At 52.1% G+C, this 15,338-nt stretch overlaps 1 protein-coding gene across 1 annotated transcript in view; it reads right to left on the bottom strand.

The window, feature by feature from the left end:
* The window catches only part of TCEA3 (transcription elongation factor A3), a 46,947-nt gene extending 31,609 nt beyond the window's left edge, over positions 1 to 15,338 (bottom strand). The window contains exons 1-4 of the mRNA XM_069579062.1: positions 14,780 to 15,338; positions 9,436 to 9,498; positions 8,586 to 8,691; positions 7,999 to 8,143 (exon numbers count right to left, since the gene is read on the bottom strand). Of these exons, the coding sequence (XP_069435163.1) occupies positions 7,999 to 8,143; positions 8,586 to 8,691; positions 9,436 to 9,498; positions 14,780 to 14,848 (383 nt within the window). The 5' untranslated portion in view covers positions 14,849 to 15,338. The remainder of the gene's footprint in view (positions 1 to 7,998; positions 8,144 to 8,585; positions 8,692 to 9,435; positions 9,499 to 14,779) is intronic.

Here is a 15,338-nt window from a genome sequence, read left to right as displayed (position 1 = left end):
ATAGGAGGGAAGGAGACCAAGATCTGCCAAGCACCAAACACGTGTCAGATGTGGTCCATGTATTACTAATTACTAATAACTAATTATCAGCAGGCCCTTCCTCCTTGCTGTCAGGCAGGCCTTGGCTAGCTGGAACCAATGGACTGAACTCCTCGGATGATCACTTCTCATGATGAGTCGGAGTAAATCAGCCTCAGCCTCCCCTGTGGGTACCTTAAGAGGAGGGGAGGAGGAGGTGGGCCTCAGAGCTGCAAGAACAGGGTTTAAAATGGCAAGTGAGAAAGGAGGGTGCAAACTTAGATGCATACTGTGTCTGAGACGAGGCAAGAGGACTAATGCCTAGGAGAAGAAAAGATGAAAAGGAAATACACCCAAATGCTGAGTGACTGAAGTCGCTCGGTCGTATCCGACTCTTTGCAACCCCATGGACTGTAGCCTATCAGGCTGCTCTGTCCATGGGATTCTCCAGGCAAGAATACTGGAGTGGGTTGCCATTTCCTTCTCTATTTTTGAAAGTTGCTCAGTCATGCCCGACTCTTTGTGATACCATGGACTATACAGTCCATGGAATTCTCCATGCCCGAATACTGGAGTGGGTAGCCCTTCCCTTCTGCAGGGGATCTTCCCAACCCAGGGATCAAACCCTAGTCTCCCGCATTGCAGGCAGATTCTTTACCAACTGAGCTATGAAAGTGAGGTCGCTGACTCTTTGCGACCCCATGGACTGTAGCCTATCAGGCTCCTCCGTCCATGGGATTTTCCAGGCAAGAGTGCTGGAGTGGATTGCCATTTCCTTCTCCAGGGGATCTTCCTCACCCAGGAATCGAACTCAGGTCTCCTGCATTGCAGGCAGATGCTTTACTGTCTGAGCCACCAGGGAAGGAAGGCCATAACCAAATGCTGCTGCTGCTAAGTCGCTTCAGTTGTGTCCGACTATGTGCGACCCCATAGACGGCAGCCCACCAGGCTCCCCCGTCCCTGGGATTCTCCAGGCAAGAACACTGGAGTGGGCAACCAAGTGCTAGCCGTAGTTATATCAGGGTGATGGGATTAGAAGTGAAAAATCCACCCCCCCCCACCCCCGCCGCCCCATTCTATGAAATACATGTAGCTACAATCTTTTTAGGGCTTCCCATGGCGGCAGAGCGGTAAAGAATCCACCTGCCAATGCAGGAGATGCAAGAGCCTCGGGTAAGAACCCTGGGTCGGGAAGACTCCCTGGAGTAGGACACAGCAACCCACTGCAGTATTCTTGCCTGGAAAACTCCACGGGCAGAGAAGCCTGGGTGGGCTACAGTCCATGGCCTCAAAAAGAGTCAGACACGGCTGAGCACACCTACACACATCCTTTTTACTGTATAGGATGTGTTTCCCCCTTTCATAATTTTTGTCACATTAATCTGCTTGTAAATTGTAACTCCTATTCCCCATGTCACTTACCCAGCTCTCTCTTTTTCCCCTTTAGGTCATTTATTTGTTTATTTTCGGCTGCCCTGGGTCTTCGCTGCTGCACTCGGGCTTTCTCTAGATGCAGTGAGCAGGGGCTGCTCTGGAGTTGCGGTGCGCGGGCTTCTCCCGGCAGTGGCTTCTCTTATCAGTGAGCACAGGCTCCAGGGCTGCGGGCTCTGTAGTTGCGGTGCATGGATGGGCATGTGGGATCTGCCTGGGCCAGGGATCACACCCACGCCCCCTGCACTGGCAGGCAGACTCTCAACCAGTGGGCCCCCAGGGAAGTCCCCAGTTCTCCTTTTTAATTCCAGCGTAGGTGTCACCGTCTAACAGACCACATAATTTGCTTACTTATTTTATGCTTTGTCCAAGCAACCTACCGTGTAAATTTCACAAGAGCAGAATATGATGGGCTTGGTTCCCTGTGGTGGACGCTGTCTATGCCAAGTCCCTATCATCCCTTGGGCACTCCTCCCAAATGCACTGGGACCCAAGGACTTCCTTCTCCAAGATCCCCTGGGGCTCTCCTTGTGCCAGCCAGCGCCAGCAGGCCGATGGGCAGAAATCACAGGGGAGTTAACAACGCCAGGAGCAGCCCTCAACCACACACGTGGGAATAAATGGGCAAGTACTCCAGCTTCCTCGGCCCTCTAGCGGATCAACTGAGGTGTGTCCTCCACCATCTCCAGCAGGATTTTAGCCCTGGCTTCCCTTGTAGCTCAGTTGGTAAAGAATCTGCCTACAATGCAGGAGACCTGGGTTCAATTCTTGGATTGGGGAGATCCCCTGGAGAAGGAAATGGCCACCCACTCCAGTATGCTTGCCTGGAGAATCCCATGGACAGAGGTACCTGGCAGACTACAGTCCATGGGGTCACAAGAGTCACGACTTAGTGATTCAACCACAACCACTCAGGGCAGTAACCTGCTCAGGATCACACCCTGTGCCGGTTCCCCTCCCTTACCTGTCTCACTTCCTCTCTCCTCTGTCTGCATTTCCTGAAATCACTTCCCAAATAAACCTCCTGCACTTAAATCCATGTCTCAGGGTTTGCTTCTGGGAAGCCCAATCTAATATACTCAACTCGACTGACTTTGCCTAAGTGAACAGAACAGTGCCTGCCACAGAGTAGGTGCTCTATGAATATTTGTTGCTAAAGGCTGTGAAGTCAAACAGTAAAGAAATGATTTTTAGAAAATGTGGAAAAAGACACTTCCCCAGGGGTAAGATCGTTTACGTTTAAGATCCTTCCCTCGTCTTTTGCTCCATGCATGCAAACATACATGACATTTACCACTCTAAAAAGGGAGGCGGTGACATGCTTCCCAGGTGGCGTAGTGGTAAAGAATCCAAGAGAATGCAAGAGATATGGTTTCAAGCCCTGGGTCAGGCAGATCCCCTGGAGAAGGAAATGACAACCCACTCTTGTATTCTTGCCTGGACAGAAGTCTGGCGGGCTACAGTCCAAGGGACTGCAAAGACTCGGACACAGCCGAGCGGTGGAGCAGTGCACAGAGCACAGGCCAGGGACATGAGCTGAAATCCCAGCCCTGCCCCTGGGCAGGCCATCTTCTTTGAGCATCAGCTCCTTCATCTGTCAAATGCTGGGAAAAGGACCTGTGTTTGTGGGCTGGCTAGAAGGAAGACCAGATCATTAACATCCCTACCGCAGTTCCCACCACGAAGAACTCAGTGCTCCCTAATCCTAGGTAGCTGATTTCTTCTTTTCCAGGTAATAATAAGGCTCTTGCATGGATTTCCAGCTCCCATCTCAACCTCCATGTGGCCTGGGGGACACCAGGTGAGAAAGTTTCAGGTGCCAGCTCTTAACGATCCTATGGACCTCTGCCCCAGCTTAAACACAGGGGGAGGCAGCAGAGAGGGAGAGGGGCAGAGACCTTCCTTTGCATGTCCCCTCCAGCCCCACACTGGGCCCTGGGAGCTCCTCTGTGGGGTCCCCCCCTGACTGCCCCACGGGGATGGACAGGTGCAGGCAGAGCTGGGAGCAGAGATTCTTGCAGTGGGAGAAAGGAGGGGAGACATGAGTCTCTCCGCTCCCTGGGACTCCCCATTTTCTGGCCTTTCCTCATTGCTTTTTAGAACAAACCAGAAAAATTCTGCCATTTTTGCGAAGGATCATTATGAAAACTATTCAGGAACATGAAAAAAAATGCCTAGAATACATTAGAAAGATAAATAAACAGGGATGTAATTGTCCCTTGTGTCTACAGGAATGGTAAAATTATGTAAGTAGATCAGGACTAGAAGGGAAGAGGAAGAAAATACAAGCTGTTTCTTTTTTCAGAAGCGGCACATTGTGGAGAAATATTTTTAATTCTTATTTTAAATTTTAGTAATGTGGTTACAGTGTTTGTATAATAATGCAGTAATAGTATTTATATATGATAATAGTCAATTAAGAAAATTAAAAGGAAAGGAATTTCACCAATGGAACTGAAATAGGACCCCTGTCCACTGGATTCTCCCAGCAAGCTAGGGGGACAACCACCCCACTCTCTGCTCAGCCATGGAAACAACTTCATCTCATAGCTCCAGCTGTGAAAAGTGAGCTGGCATCAACAATTTTACACCCCAGGATGCTGTTAAATGTAAAATGCTGGTTATAAAACAGTATTATAGTGTGATTCTAATTTTCTAAGAAAATATAACTCTCTCTCTCTCTCTCTATATATATATATATATATATATACACACACACACATATATTCTTAAAAAGATGAGAAAGATATACATCAAGATGTTAACAGTGATCATTTCTGTTATTTCCTTCTTGTATTTGACTTTCTAAACTTTTTACTCTAAATGTGACTCACTGTTGGAATAAATATATGATGTGACAAGGCTACAAAATAGTATATGGAGTTTAATTCCATTTTATTAATACAATAAGTATTTCATGGGTAGGTGCACAGGAAAAATCCTAGAAGGCTATATACATATATACACATATAGGGAAAGGCAACCCACTCCAGTACTCTTGCCTGGAAAATCCCATGAACAGAGGAGCCTGGGAAGCTGCAGTCCATGGGGTTGCAAAGAGTCAGACACGACTGAGCGACTTCACTTATCACTTATTTATAGTTATATAAATTTTAGGGCTTCCCAGGTGGCTCACTGATAAAGAATCTGCCTGCCAACGGGTTTGATCCCTGGGTTGGGAAGATCCCCTGAAGGAAATGGCAACCCATCCAGTATTCCTGCCTGGAGAATTCCATGGACTGAGAAGACTGGTGGGCTACAGTCCATGGGGGTCATGAAGAGGGGACACAACTGAGGGACTGAGCTCTGCATATAAACCTTATATATCATGAGATAATGACGTTCATTTTTCAGGTCACAACAGTGAATCTCAGAGTCTAAGGATGTAAGTGATCAAGTTCAGCCTAGAAATTTGCTTTCTGCTTTCCAACGGTCTCCTCGCCCACACCTGTCGTCTCGGTAGGCCTTTAAAGGAGATCCCTTTGCTGATCATTTGGTGGGATTTGGGGACAGAACTAAAGGAAACATCTGTGCCCAAGCTGCCATCTGTACCCAGGTGTCTATACTCCCTGTTCCACAGACTAGCCCCATATCCCATTTGCTCTCCTCGCCCAACACTTCAGCCTCTAGCCTTTCAACTGTATGTCACAAGATCCTAGTCCTTCATTTATTTGCCAAGGTACTCAGCACCAAACTTCCCTGGTAGCTCAGATGGTGAAGAATCTGCCTGCAATGAAGGAGACCCAAATTCGATCCTGGGTGGGGAAGATTCCCCTGGAGAAGGGAATGATGACCCACTCCAGTATTCCTACCTGGAGAATCCCATGGACAGAGGAGTCCAGTGGGCTACAGTCCATAGGGTCACAAAGAATTGGACACAACTGAGAAACTAACACTCTTACTTTCAGAACCAAACAGGTGCTCCAGACATGGCTAGACCAGCCAGAGCATGGATTTTCCACAGGGGGTTGCACTGATACAGCTGGGCCTGGCAACGCTCAGGAAATGCTCACTCCATGCTAGGCATGGGGGATCACAGGATCCCTGGAGGCCAACCTTTTAATCCCTTTGGGAAAACCAAACACACCATGTGAAACATTAAATGCCAAGGACCATTTCTCCAACTGGGATATGATTGCAAAAGTGGCCGAATGAAAGGAATAGAACATTCAGAAGATTCCAAGCTGACAAGTACTGCATCTTAAAAAGCAGACTACAGAATTGATGGTAACTATAGAAAACAGAGAAAAACAGAGACCAAAATATTAGCAGTGATTCTTTTGGGGTGGTGGGAATGTGATTTTTTCATACTTTTAAAATATCTTCCATTATTTCTACAACAGATTTGTTTATTTATTTTTGGCTACTCGGGGTCTTTGCTGCTGGGTACGGGCTTTCTCTAGGCGAGGTGGGCGGGGGCTCCTCTCCAGTCGCAGTGTGCAGGCTTCTCACTGTGGCGGCTTCTCTTGTTGCCAAGCATAAGCTCCACAGCACAAGGACTTCAGTATTTGCAACACGTGTGCTCAGCAGTTGTAGCACATGTGCTCAGTGGTTGCGGGTTGTGGGTTCTAGAGCTCAAACTCAGTACTTGTGGTGCACAGGCTTAGTTGCCCTGAGGCATGTGGAATCTTAGTACCCAGACCAGGGATCGAACTCAAGCCCTCTGCATTGCAAGGCAGATTCTCAACCCCTGGACCTCCCTCCGGGGAAGTCCCAGAATTACAGTACTTTCAAAAATTAATTAAGGGTGATAAAAATATGTTATAGGGCTTCCCTGGTAGTCCACTGGTTAAGACTCCACCTGCCGATGCGGGGGACATGGGTTCGATCCCTGGCCGCAGAAGATTGGGACCAGAACAACGAAGCCCCGTGTGCCACAGCTACTGAGCCTGCGCCCTAGAGGCTGAGGTCTGCAGCTAGTGAAGCGCCTGTGCCGAGAGCCCGCGCTCCACAACAAGAGAAGTCACCGCCGAGAGAAGCCCGCGCGCCATAGCCACAGCGCTGCCCCCACGTGCTGCAAGTAGAGAAAGCCCACGCACAGCAACAGACCCAGTGTAGCCAAAAAAAAATTAATTAAGTAAATACAATTTTTAAAGGTTTAAAATGTTGGTATATCACAAGCCCTATTGTCTGTAATGACCTAGTACCATCGGATACTATTCAGGGTCATCTAGTCTCATTCCCTTATCTATTAGATGACCTCCTCCCGAAGGATTAAGTGATCTGACTAGTCATGTAGGGAACAGGTAGGACCTACTAATGCGTCCATGAAGGCTTTTATCTACCGTCATGGACAAGGCCGTTTGGGCTGATCAGCAAGTCATGCGCCGGGACGTCTCTGGTGGTCCAGTGGCTAAGACTCCGTGCTCCCAATGCAGGGGCCTTGGGTTCAAATCCTGACCAGGGAACTAGATCCCATATGCTGCCATGAAGACCCGGCACAGCTAGACAAATAAATATTTTTTAAAAGTCATGCATTTTTGGAGACCCTGGTGGGGTGGGCAAGGGGGAACAGACAAAGAGCTGAGACCTCAGCAGAGGTGTGGGGGTCTGACAAAGACGGGCTCCCACTCTGTTACATAATGGCTGTGTGACCCTGGGAAAGGCCCTGCTCCCCAGTCTTCAGCTTCCTTATCGCTGAAGGCCATTTTGACTAAAAAGCCAGCAAAATATGCCTTCTCTGTGCACAAGTAAGTTCCCAGCCCCATTCACCTGGAACCCTGACGAACGTGGACCGTCAAGCGGTATTCCTAGGTGACACTGCGTCTAGAGCAAATGAGCCCTGACTGGTAACCTCTGTCTAGACGGGAATGGACTATGAATAACTATCAATGATTTATGGAAAAACCTCAGCTTGAGGCTACCCTGAGTGCTGTGAATCTTGTAACTGGTCATTGCCCTTGCTGGAATCCTGGAGACCTGGTTTATGGGACTTACAATTGGAGGATGTGATGTGAGTTCCCGCCCTCGGAGGTCTCATTCTTTGTACCTGGGAATGTCATCCGGGTGGGCAGGGGAATAGCTCTGGACACAGCCTGGTCCCTATGACAAGGGTCCCCAACCTCCAGGATCTAAGGACTGCTGACCTGAGGTAGAGCTGATGTAACAATAATGGAAATTAAAGTGCACAGTAAATGTGATGTGCTTGCATCATCCGGAAACCATCCTCCTCACCCCTCCTGCCACCCCACCACCCACGGAAAAATTGTCTTCCATGACACCGGCCCCTGGTGCCAACAAAGGTTGGGGACCACTGCCCTCTGAGAAGTCTTGGTGATGAGAAACACCTTGGTGATGAGAAGCTGCCCTGCTGGCACACTGCCTCTCCTGTCCCTGCATCCTTCGAGGTGAAGCCCCACCAGGGACGGCCTGTTTGAATCTCGTGAGTCAGTCTGGCGGGGCCAAGAAGGCCCCCAGAGCGGGCACTGTAGAGGGAAATAACAATACCCACCTCCTGGTGTGTGAAGACGAAAAGATGGTCTATAAACAGAAGTGCTGTCAGAGGACATGTTGAGCGTCAGCCCCCTCTCGCCATCCCAGAACAAGTACCTGTCTTTGGGCTCTTCCACCCGTTTTTTCCTTGGTGGAGAAAGACTTGTCTCTGGCTTCCAATCCGAACAGTCAAGCCCTTTTTCCTTTTTCTTGGCTTTTACTCTTTCCTCTCTTTTTTCTCCTTTGGGGGTTGCTGGGGAGTCTAAAAACAGAATCATGACATTGTTCTCAACTCACTCTGTCTCAGCCAAACCCTAGACTCTGGGGGAGAAAGGAGCGAAGGGCAGGGACTGGGGCAGCCTCACCCCTCTCCCAACAAATGCACATTTACACACAAATGCACATACAATGTGCACATGTGGGTGCAAGCTCAAGCTCACCAAGGGGACAGAAAGACATCTCTGCACACCAATGTGTACATACAGATGTGTACACACACATGAAGCACAGAGAAACACACACATAGGGCCACAGACACGAAAGCTCGCCCGTCTACAAACCCCACATTTGTGGAGTAGACAAACCCCGGCACTGCCACTGGGGGTCGTAGCTGAGTCATCAACAGCCACACTCTGGGCACCTGCTCTAAGCCAGCACCCAGGTGCGGGGAGAAACACTCGGCCCCGGGGACCCTGCCCCCTCACCCAGCAGCTGCTTCCAGTTCCTGATGAGGACTTTGGCCAAGGCCACCACCTCCTTGTTGGAGCAGTGCTTGCGGACCCCGTTCACGGCGACTCCAATCCTGGTGGTCTGCAAAGGGAGAAGGTCAGGAGCCAGCCTGGGAAGGCAAGACCTGCTCCAGGGCACCCATCCCCTTGCCCTGGCCCAGGCTCCCCAGGGCTTCAGCCTGGAACTGTGGCTGAGGTTATCACCCTGACTTTATAACAGACCTGCTGCCCTGAGAGAGGTCAGTGCCCAAGGCCCGGCCCCCCACCTGCAGGGGTAACTGCAGCTTTGAAGTAAAGCTGGGGTGGTGGTGGTGGCGGCCACAGGCCTGGCTGGTGCCCAGGACTCCTCCCTGTTCTCTGCCCTCTGGTGTCCTGGAGTTCAAATTTCAGCCTAAGACACAACTCTGGCTACTTTACAGCTTGGGTATGTGCTAACTTTTCAGGGCCAAGAGCTTCTGGTAGAGTTTTGGAGGCCACATGGGTAACACATGGAAAATGCAAAAACGAGGGGGCTTTCACCTCTCCCTGAGACGCTGGCCTCCTGGATCCCAGAGACCTCAGGTCTTGGGAACTTAGGGATTCAAAGAAAGTGGGTCAGTCTTGTCCCCAGACCCAGAGGGCCCCAAGAGCTCAGAAAGCTTCCGTTGCCATCTGCAGGCTTCTGTTCCCACACCTGGAGCACCTCAAGATGCCCCCTGCTGCCTTCCCTTCAGAAATCCCTCCCAGACCCCCTCCTGGGAGGGTTCCCCATGAGGGTCTTTCCTTCCTGCACAAGGTCGCCCTCCTGCCGCCGGCACTGCCCCGGGGGCTGCCCATCGCCACCCACCTGGAGCAGCTGGATGGACATCTGCCAGCTGTCGAGCTTCTTCAGGAGGTCCAGGGCCCCTTCCTGTGGGAGGCCACAAGGGGAGGGCTGAAGCCTGTGGGGTCTGCCGGGCCCCTCTCTGACCATCGCGCAGTCTTGGTGGGAGGGAGGGCAGCAAGAGGTAAGGAAGGCGGCTATTCCAGTGACAGATCCAGGCAGACAAGCAGTCAAAGGAGAGGCGAGGAAGAGGACGATAGAAGCACCAGCTTCCGCCCCAAACCAGCTCTCTGACTTCACCTGAGGCCACCCATTTGGGTTCCAGCCCGTCTGAGCAGGGTCCAGCCTTACCCACTCACCCTGACCCCCTGACCCTGCTGTTCTTCTACTGGGAATGCTCTCTCCTTCCCCATCTCTTCCTCTAAAGTTAATTACCTCATGGTTCACCTTCACTTCCCAACCGTGACCTTCTGTAGGTTGAGGACTGCAGTTTTTATTTTATTTTTTTCAAAACAGCTTTATTGGGGTATAACTGACATACAATAAACCACACATATTATAAGCTACAATTTGGTGAGTTTTGACATAATATGTACATCCATGAAGCTATCGCCACAATCAAGATAAGAACATAGTCAGGGAGTTCCCTGGTGGTCCAGGGGTTAGGACTCTGCTTCTACTGCAGGGAACATAGGTTCAATTCCTGCTTGGGGAAATAAGATCCTGCAAGCTGTACAGCGCAGCCCAAAACAAACATAGCATCCCTGACATTTTCCTTGCGCCCCTTGGTAATCTACCCCTCTCTGCACCCCCAACCCCAGGCACCACTATTCTACTTTCTTGCATTTTTAAGGATCTCACGGAATGTGACTGTAAAGGACCTTTTTGGCTGGCTTCTTCGCTCGGTGTTGCCATGCTGAGGTTCCGTGCCCACGGCTGCGCAGAGCCACAGCTCCTTTCTGTTACTGGGTTGTTTGCCGCCGTGGGCAGAGGCCACAGTTTGTTGGTCCATTCACCTGTGAATGGCACTGTGCGGCAGTTTCCGATTTGGGGCTGCTGCAAATGAAGCGGCTGGGAACATTCGAGTTTTTATGAAGATAGGTACTTTTCTTTTCTCTTGGGTAGAGAGGACTGTGTAATCTCTGAGACCTCTGGGTTCAGCACACAGCCCAGTGCTCCCTGAGTGAATGAATAAAGCGGAAAGCAGAAGCGGGAAGGGGAAGACGGAGGAGAAGACAAGAGACACAGGTGTGGAACCTGCTGGTTGCCAGGCCCTGAACCACCCCGTCCTCTTTCGGTCTTCTCTGTCTTCCCACCCACTTCCTAGAAGCCAGCCCCAGCCTCCTGTCCTGAAGTCAGGCCCCTGGGAAGCACCAGCTGACCGTGTCCTGTATGCTTGTGCCCTGGCCCCACTGTGCAGTGCCAGCTGCCAACCCCTACCCTACCAGGCTCCCTGGGTCACGTCCCCCAACTGCCCTCTGTCAGTCCTCAGCCTCCCTTAGAACTTGGGTTCATAGTATGTTTCAGAGGAATGACTTGCGGATGTGTGTGCATGGGAACTTGTGAGCATATAACTCTGCATGTACTACCAATTAAAGGCTTATTATCTGCCGGTTCTAAATATTTTACATGCATGATCTCTGACTCTCGAAATGATTCTGTGAGATAGGTCCTATTACTATTCTCATTTTAAAAGAATCAAGATCCCATTTTCACAGAAGAGAAATCCAAGAAACAGAAGTGAATTTTTGCTCAGTGTTATAAAGAACTGAGCTAGGATTCAAACCTTTTGGGTTTGACCCACTATACAACCGTGCAAGTAGGTACGGACATGGGTCTGGCGATACGTCTGCGGTCATGAAATATCAACATGGGTAAGTGCAGTGGTATGTTGGTAAATGTTTAACAGCAGGTTCTCAAAGGAAAAAATTGATTTGTAGTGTTTGTCAGTTTCCGTGGCGTCCATATTCTCCCTACAGCAATGTCAAGCTAGACTAAGCTGTCACTGAATTGAAGGAGACATTGGGAAGAAATGAGTGATACAGACCATATTGATATGCTGTGCTGTACTTGGTCTCTCAGTCGTATCTGACTCTTTGTGACCCCATGGACTGTAGCCCACCAGCCTCCTCTGTCCATGGGGATTCTCCAGGCAAGAACACTGGAGTGGAGTGCCACGCCCTCCTTTAAGGGATCTTCCCAACCCAGGGAGCAAACCCAGGTCTTCTGCACTGCAGGTGGATTCTTTACCATCTGAGCCACCAGGGAAGCCCACGAATACTAGAGTGGGTACCCTATACCTTCTCCAGGGGATCTTCCCGACCCAGGAATTGAACTGGGGTCTCCTGCATTGCAGGTGGATTCTTTACTAGCTGAGCTACCAGGGAAGCCCCATATTGATACAATACAGTATAATAAATAGCCTCCAGACCATAGATGACAGAAAAAAGTAATAAAATAATAAGGAAGTGATGACTCTGGAGTACTTATGACATTTGTTTTTAACATAATTGTAAGCCTATGGTTTAATGTTAAAAACAATTCCTGTACTTAACAACTGGCTTGCAAAATCCCTGAAAGTTCAACAATCAACATTAAGCCAGTTCCAGCTCACCACTGGGTGTGTGCCTGTGTATGTCACACTGTATATATAACTGGGTCATGTTGGAGAACAGCCGTGCGTGCCGGTTGTAGCTGAACTCACAACGCCATGGGCAAATGTTGCCAGGCACGTCTTCTGGCATGCACGTATGGGACATGCAGCCAGCAGTATCTCCAGTTCAGGTGGGGAGCTGCTGTGTGTATGCAGCTCAGAGGACTGGGCTGATGGAAAAGTCCATTCAGGTTTTTCCAAAAAAGCTGGCATGGAAGCTCGAACGAACTTTTTGGCCAACCCAATATAATGTGTCTATTTGTCTTTGTGGGATGACGTCTGTGTCACAACCCGCCTGGACACGTAAGTGCAGCTGTTTGCTACATTTATAGCTTTGCACGTCAGGGCACAGCTTATGGTGCACACGCACACGTTTACACATGTATACAGTTGTCTTTGTGTCTTTTTCTGAAAATATAATGGTCAGTGTGTCAGTCATGTCAGGGTCAGTAACCACATCTGTCATGCGTTATTTATGTTCACAGTTGCTCGTTTAACCACATGGTGTGTGGCTGCATGTAGCTATGTCTATGTGTGTGATTGTGTGGCATTTTGCTGTATGATTGAGGCTGCTACAGAAGGTATGTGCTTACAGCATCTGACAAAAGCCCTAAGTTGCTGGGACTTCAGTAATTGGCAGTAAATCCCGGGTCTGAGCTGCAACGTGGAAGATCCGTCTTCTTACAGGAAGTGTGTCCTCCCCCTAACCACCACTGGGCGGGCCCACTTTGGCTCCCAGAGCAGGCCCCACCTTTCTAGGTTACATGCCCAGAGCTCTGTGCCCACCCAGATGCTGCCAAGAACCCAGGCGCAGACGTGGCTGCAGACTGGCTCTGTGCTCCAGGGACCCTGTGGCCAGACTTGCATCTTTCCTGGAGAGAGCTCTGAGTACTTCCACAGGATTCCTTGCCAAAGGACACTACTTCTTCTTCCCATTTCACAGAAGAAGAAATCCAGGGCTAGAGAGAGAAAGCAGAGTGGTGGGTCTAGAGCCATAAAAGGAGTGAGGGGAGGCCAGGGCAGGTCCCTTCCTCCTTAGCCACTCTGCCTCGTCTCAGGTCTCCTAAGCTTCCCACTCTTGCCCTCTCACCAAGAGGCCTAGAATCTCCTGGCCCAAGTTGGGGGTCAGCAACCGGCAGGGCAGGGACAACTTGTCTGATTGAGGTGGAATCTGGTTCAGGAGACCCAGGCTGGGGTTTGCCATGCCCAGCTGAGTCTGATGACTTGAGGCTCAGTTTCACTGACTTTGGAGCATCCTGGAATGGAGACTCCTTAAAACCTGCAGGTTTCTGCATTTCTTCTGGCTGAGCAAAAGCACGTGTCACTCTCTGAGCCTTCCCAAGCGCCAGCCCAGATCATCCTAAGGGTTTCAGCGTCTTCCACCCTCGCCATCACCAGCAGAGACAAAAAAAAACCCATTGACAATCCTTCCCAGGAGGTAGGTCATCTCATCTCACAGATGAAGAAATTGAGGCTCTGGTCTTCAGATGGACACCAACTCAATACTGTCCATGTCTTACTCGAGGGCTCCCTGTCATCCCATGGATCCAGCAACCCCTCCCTTGTCCCTGCTCTAAAGGCCCCCTTAGGGTCCGGCCCTTTCCTGAGCTTCTAAGATTACAGAGTGTGTTGGATATTCAAGTCCTGCTTCCGCAGGTGCCCCTGGATGGCAGAAGGAGGAGGGTTCTGGGACAGTGTCTAAGGGGAGGGGGGACCGCCTGCCAGGCTACCCTCCCCTCTCACCCGACTCTGGGTGAGTCCCAGCCCTCCCTGTCCCAAGGCCAAGTTTGCTCGGCTAGGAATCGAGCTGCAGCCAACTTGAGGCAAAGATCACGGGAAGGATCAAATATTAACTTCAAGCCGGGCACTGAGCGCTCAGGGATCCGCAGGTAGGGCTGCCATCCCTGATTCTTCTCAACCTCCCGGCTCCGCTGTCCCCGCCGCCGCCGTCCCCGCCCCCAGCCCTGGCCGCCAGCCGGTCCCCGTTTCCCCCGCCCGGCGGGCCCCGTGGGCGCAGCGGCTGCGCCCGACACCTGTTAGGCCCCCGCCCGGGGCCCGGGCCCCACCCCGCGGCCAAGGAAAGCGAGAGTGGCCAACAGCTCCTGGGGCCTCGTGCGGCTGCGGGAACCCAGGCCCTTGGCTCTTTCTGGGCCAGCTCCACTCCCGGGATGCGGGGTACACACGGCTCAGCACCCCTCATCAGCTCAAGTTTCTTCCCACTTCTCGGGTCACCCAGGAGTCCTTCCCACCCCTATCTCCGGGTCCCCATTCCCGCGGTCGCCAATGCTCCCCCCGGGCTTTTGCACACGCAGAGTCCAGAGGCTCCGAAAGTCCTTTACCAGCTCCTGTCTCCCATTCTTTCCCGGGCCCCCCACGACCTACGCACAACCTACCCGGGGGCCCCCAACCCTGCAGGTCCAGACGGACGTGCACAAGAAGCCTTCGGGTCTTCGGGGGCTGGCTCGGTGCTCCCCCACCCGACGCCCCCCACACCTCATCCCCGGCGCCACGCACACGCCCACCCTGAGATGCCAATCTTCCCCCCCGGGGCGCGGAGCCCGGCCCCAGCCGCGCCTTCCTCGGGTCCCCGAGTCCCTCGCGCGCGCCTCCCGGGCGCCTGGCCAGCACGCGCCCCCGGGACTCCTCGGGCTCTCACGCGCCGCGCCTGTCCCGGGGCGGGGGGCGGGGGTTGCAGCCCGAACTCTGCAGCCTCACCGTCTTCTTCCTGGCCACCATCTTCTCCAGCTTCTTGGCGATCTTTAGCAGCTCCTCTTCCTGGCCCATGTTGGCCCGCGACGCCCGGCGGGGCTAGGGGCTCAGGGGCCACAGCCGGGCTGCGGGGGGTGCCGGAGGCGTAAAAAGGCAGAGGGCGCGCCAGCCGCGCGGGCCCCAAACACACACGACACACACGCCCGGCGGGGGCGGGGCTCCCCCCACACCCCCCCACCCCTCTGCCGCGGGCCTCCCGACGTGGGGGAGGGGCGGCGTGCACTAAATATAGACTTCAAGGACTCGCCCGGGCAAAGATTGCCCGCGCCAGCCAGCCCGGCCTCCCTGGGAGAGGGACAAGGCTGCGAGAGCCCGGCGGGTCCTGGAGGGGCGGGGTGGGGGTCCTGGAGCGGAAGGAAGATTTGGGAAGGAGGGCGCTCCGGAGAGTGGGGGCGGCCGTCGAGGCGAGGAGGGCTCCTCTCTGCAACCTCTGCAGCTCAAACCCGGAGCACCTAGTTCGCGCCGATGCCCAGGTGGAGGCAATTTTGTATACTCGAATCCCCTT

Source organism: Ovis canadensis, chromosome 2, assembly GCF_042477335.2.
Source record: "Ovis canadensis isolate MfBH-ARS-UI-01 breed Bighorn chromosome 2, ARS-UI_OviCan_v2, whole genome shotgun sequence".
NCBI lineage: Eukaryota > Metazoa > Chordata > Mammalia > Artiodactyla > Bovidae > Ovis > Ovis canadensis.
Note: the sequence above shows the minus strand (reverse complement) of the source record. Positions and strands in the feature narration are given on the sequence as shown.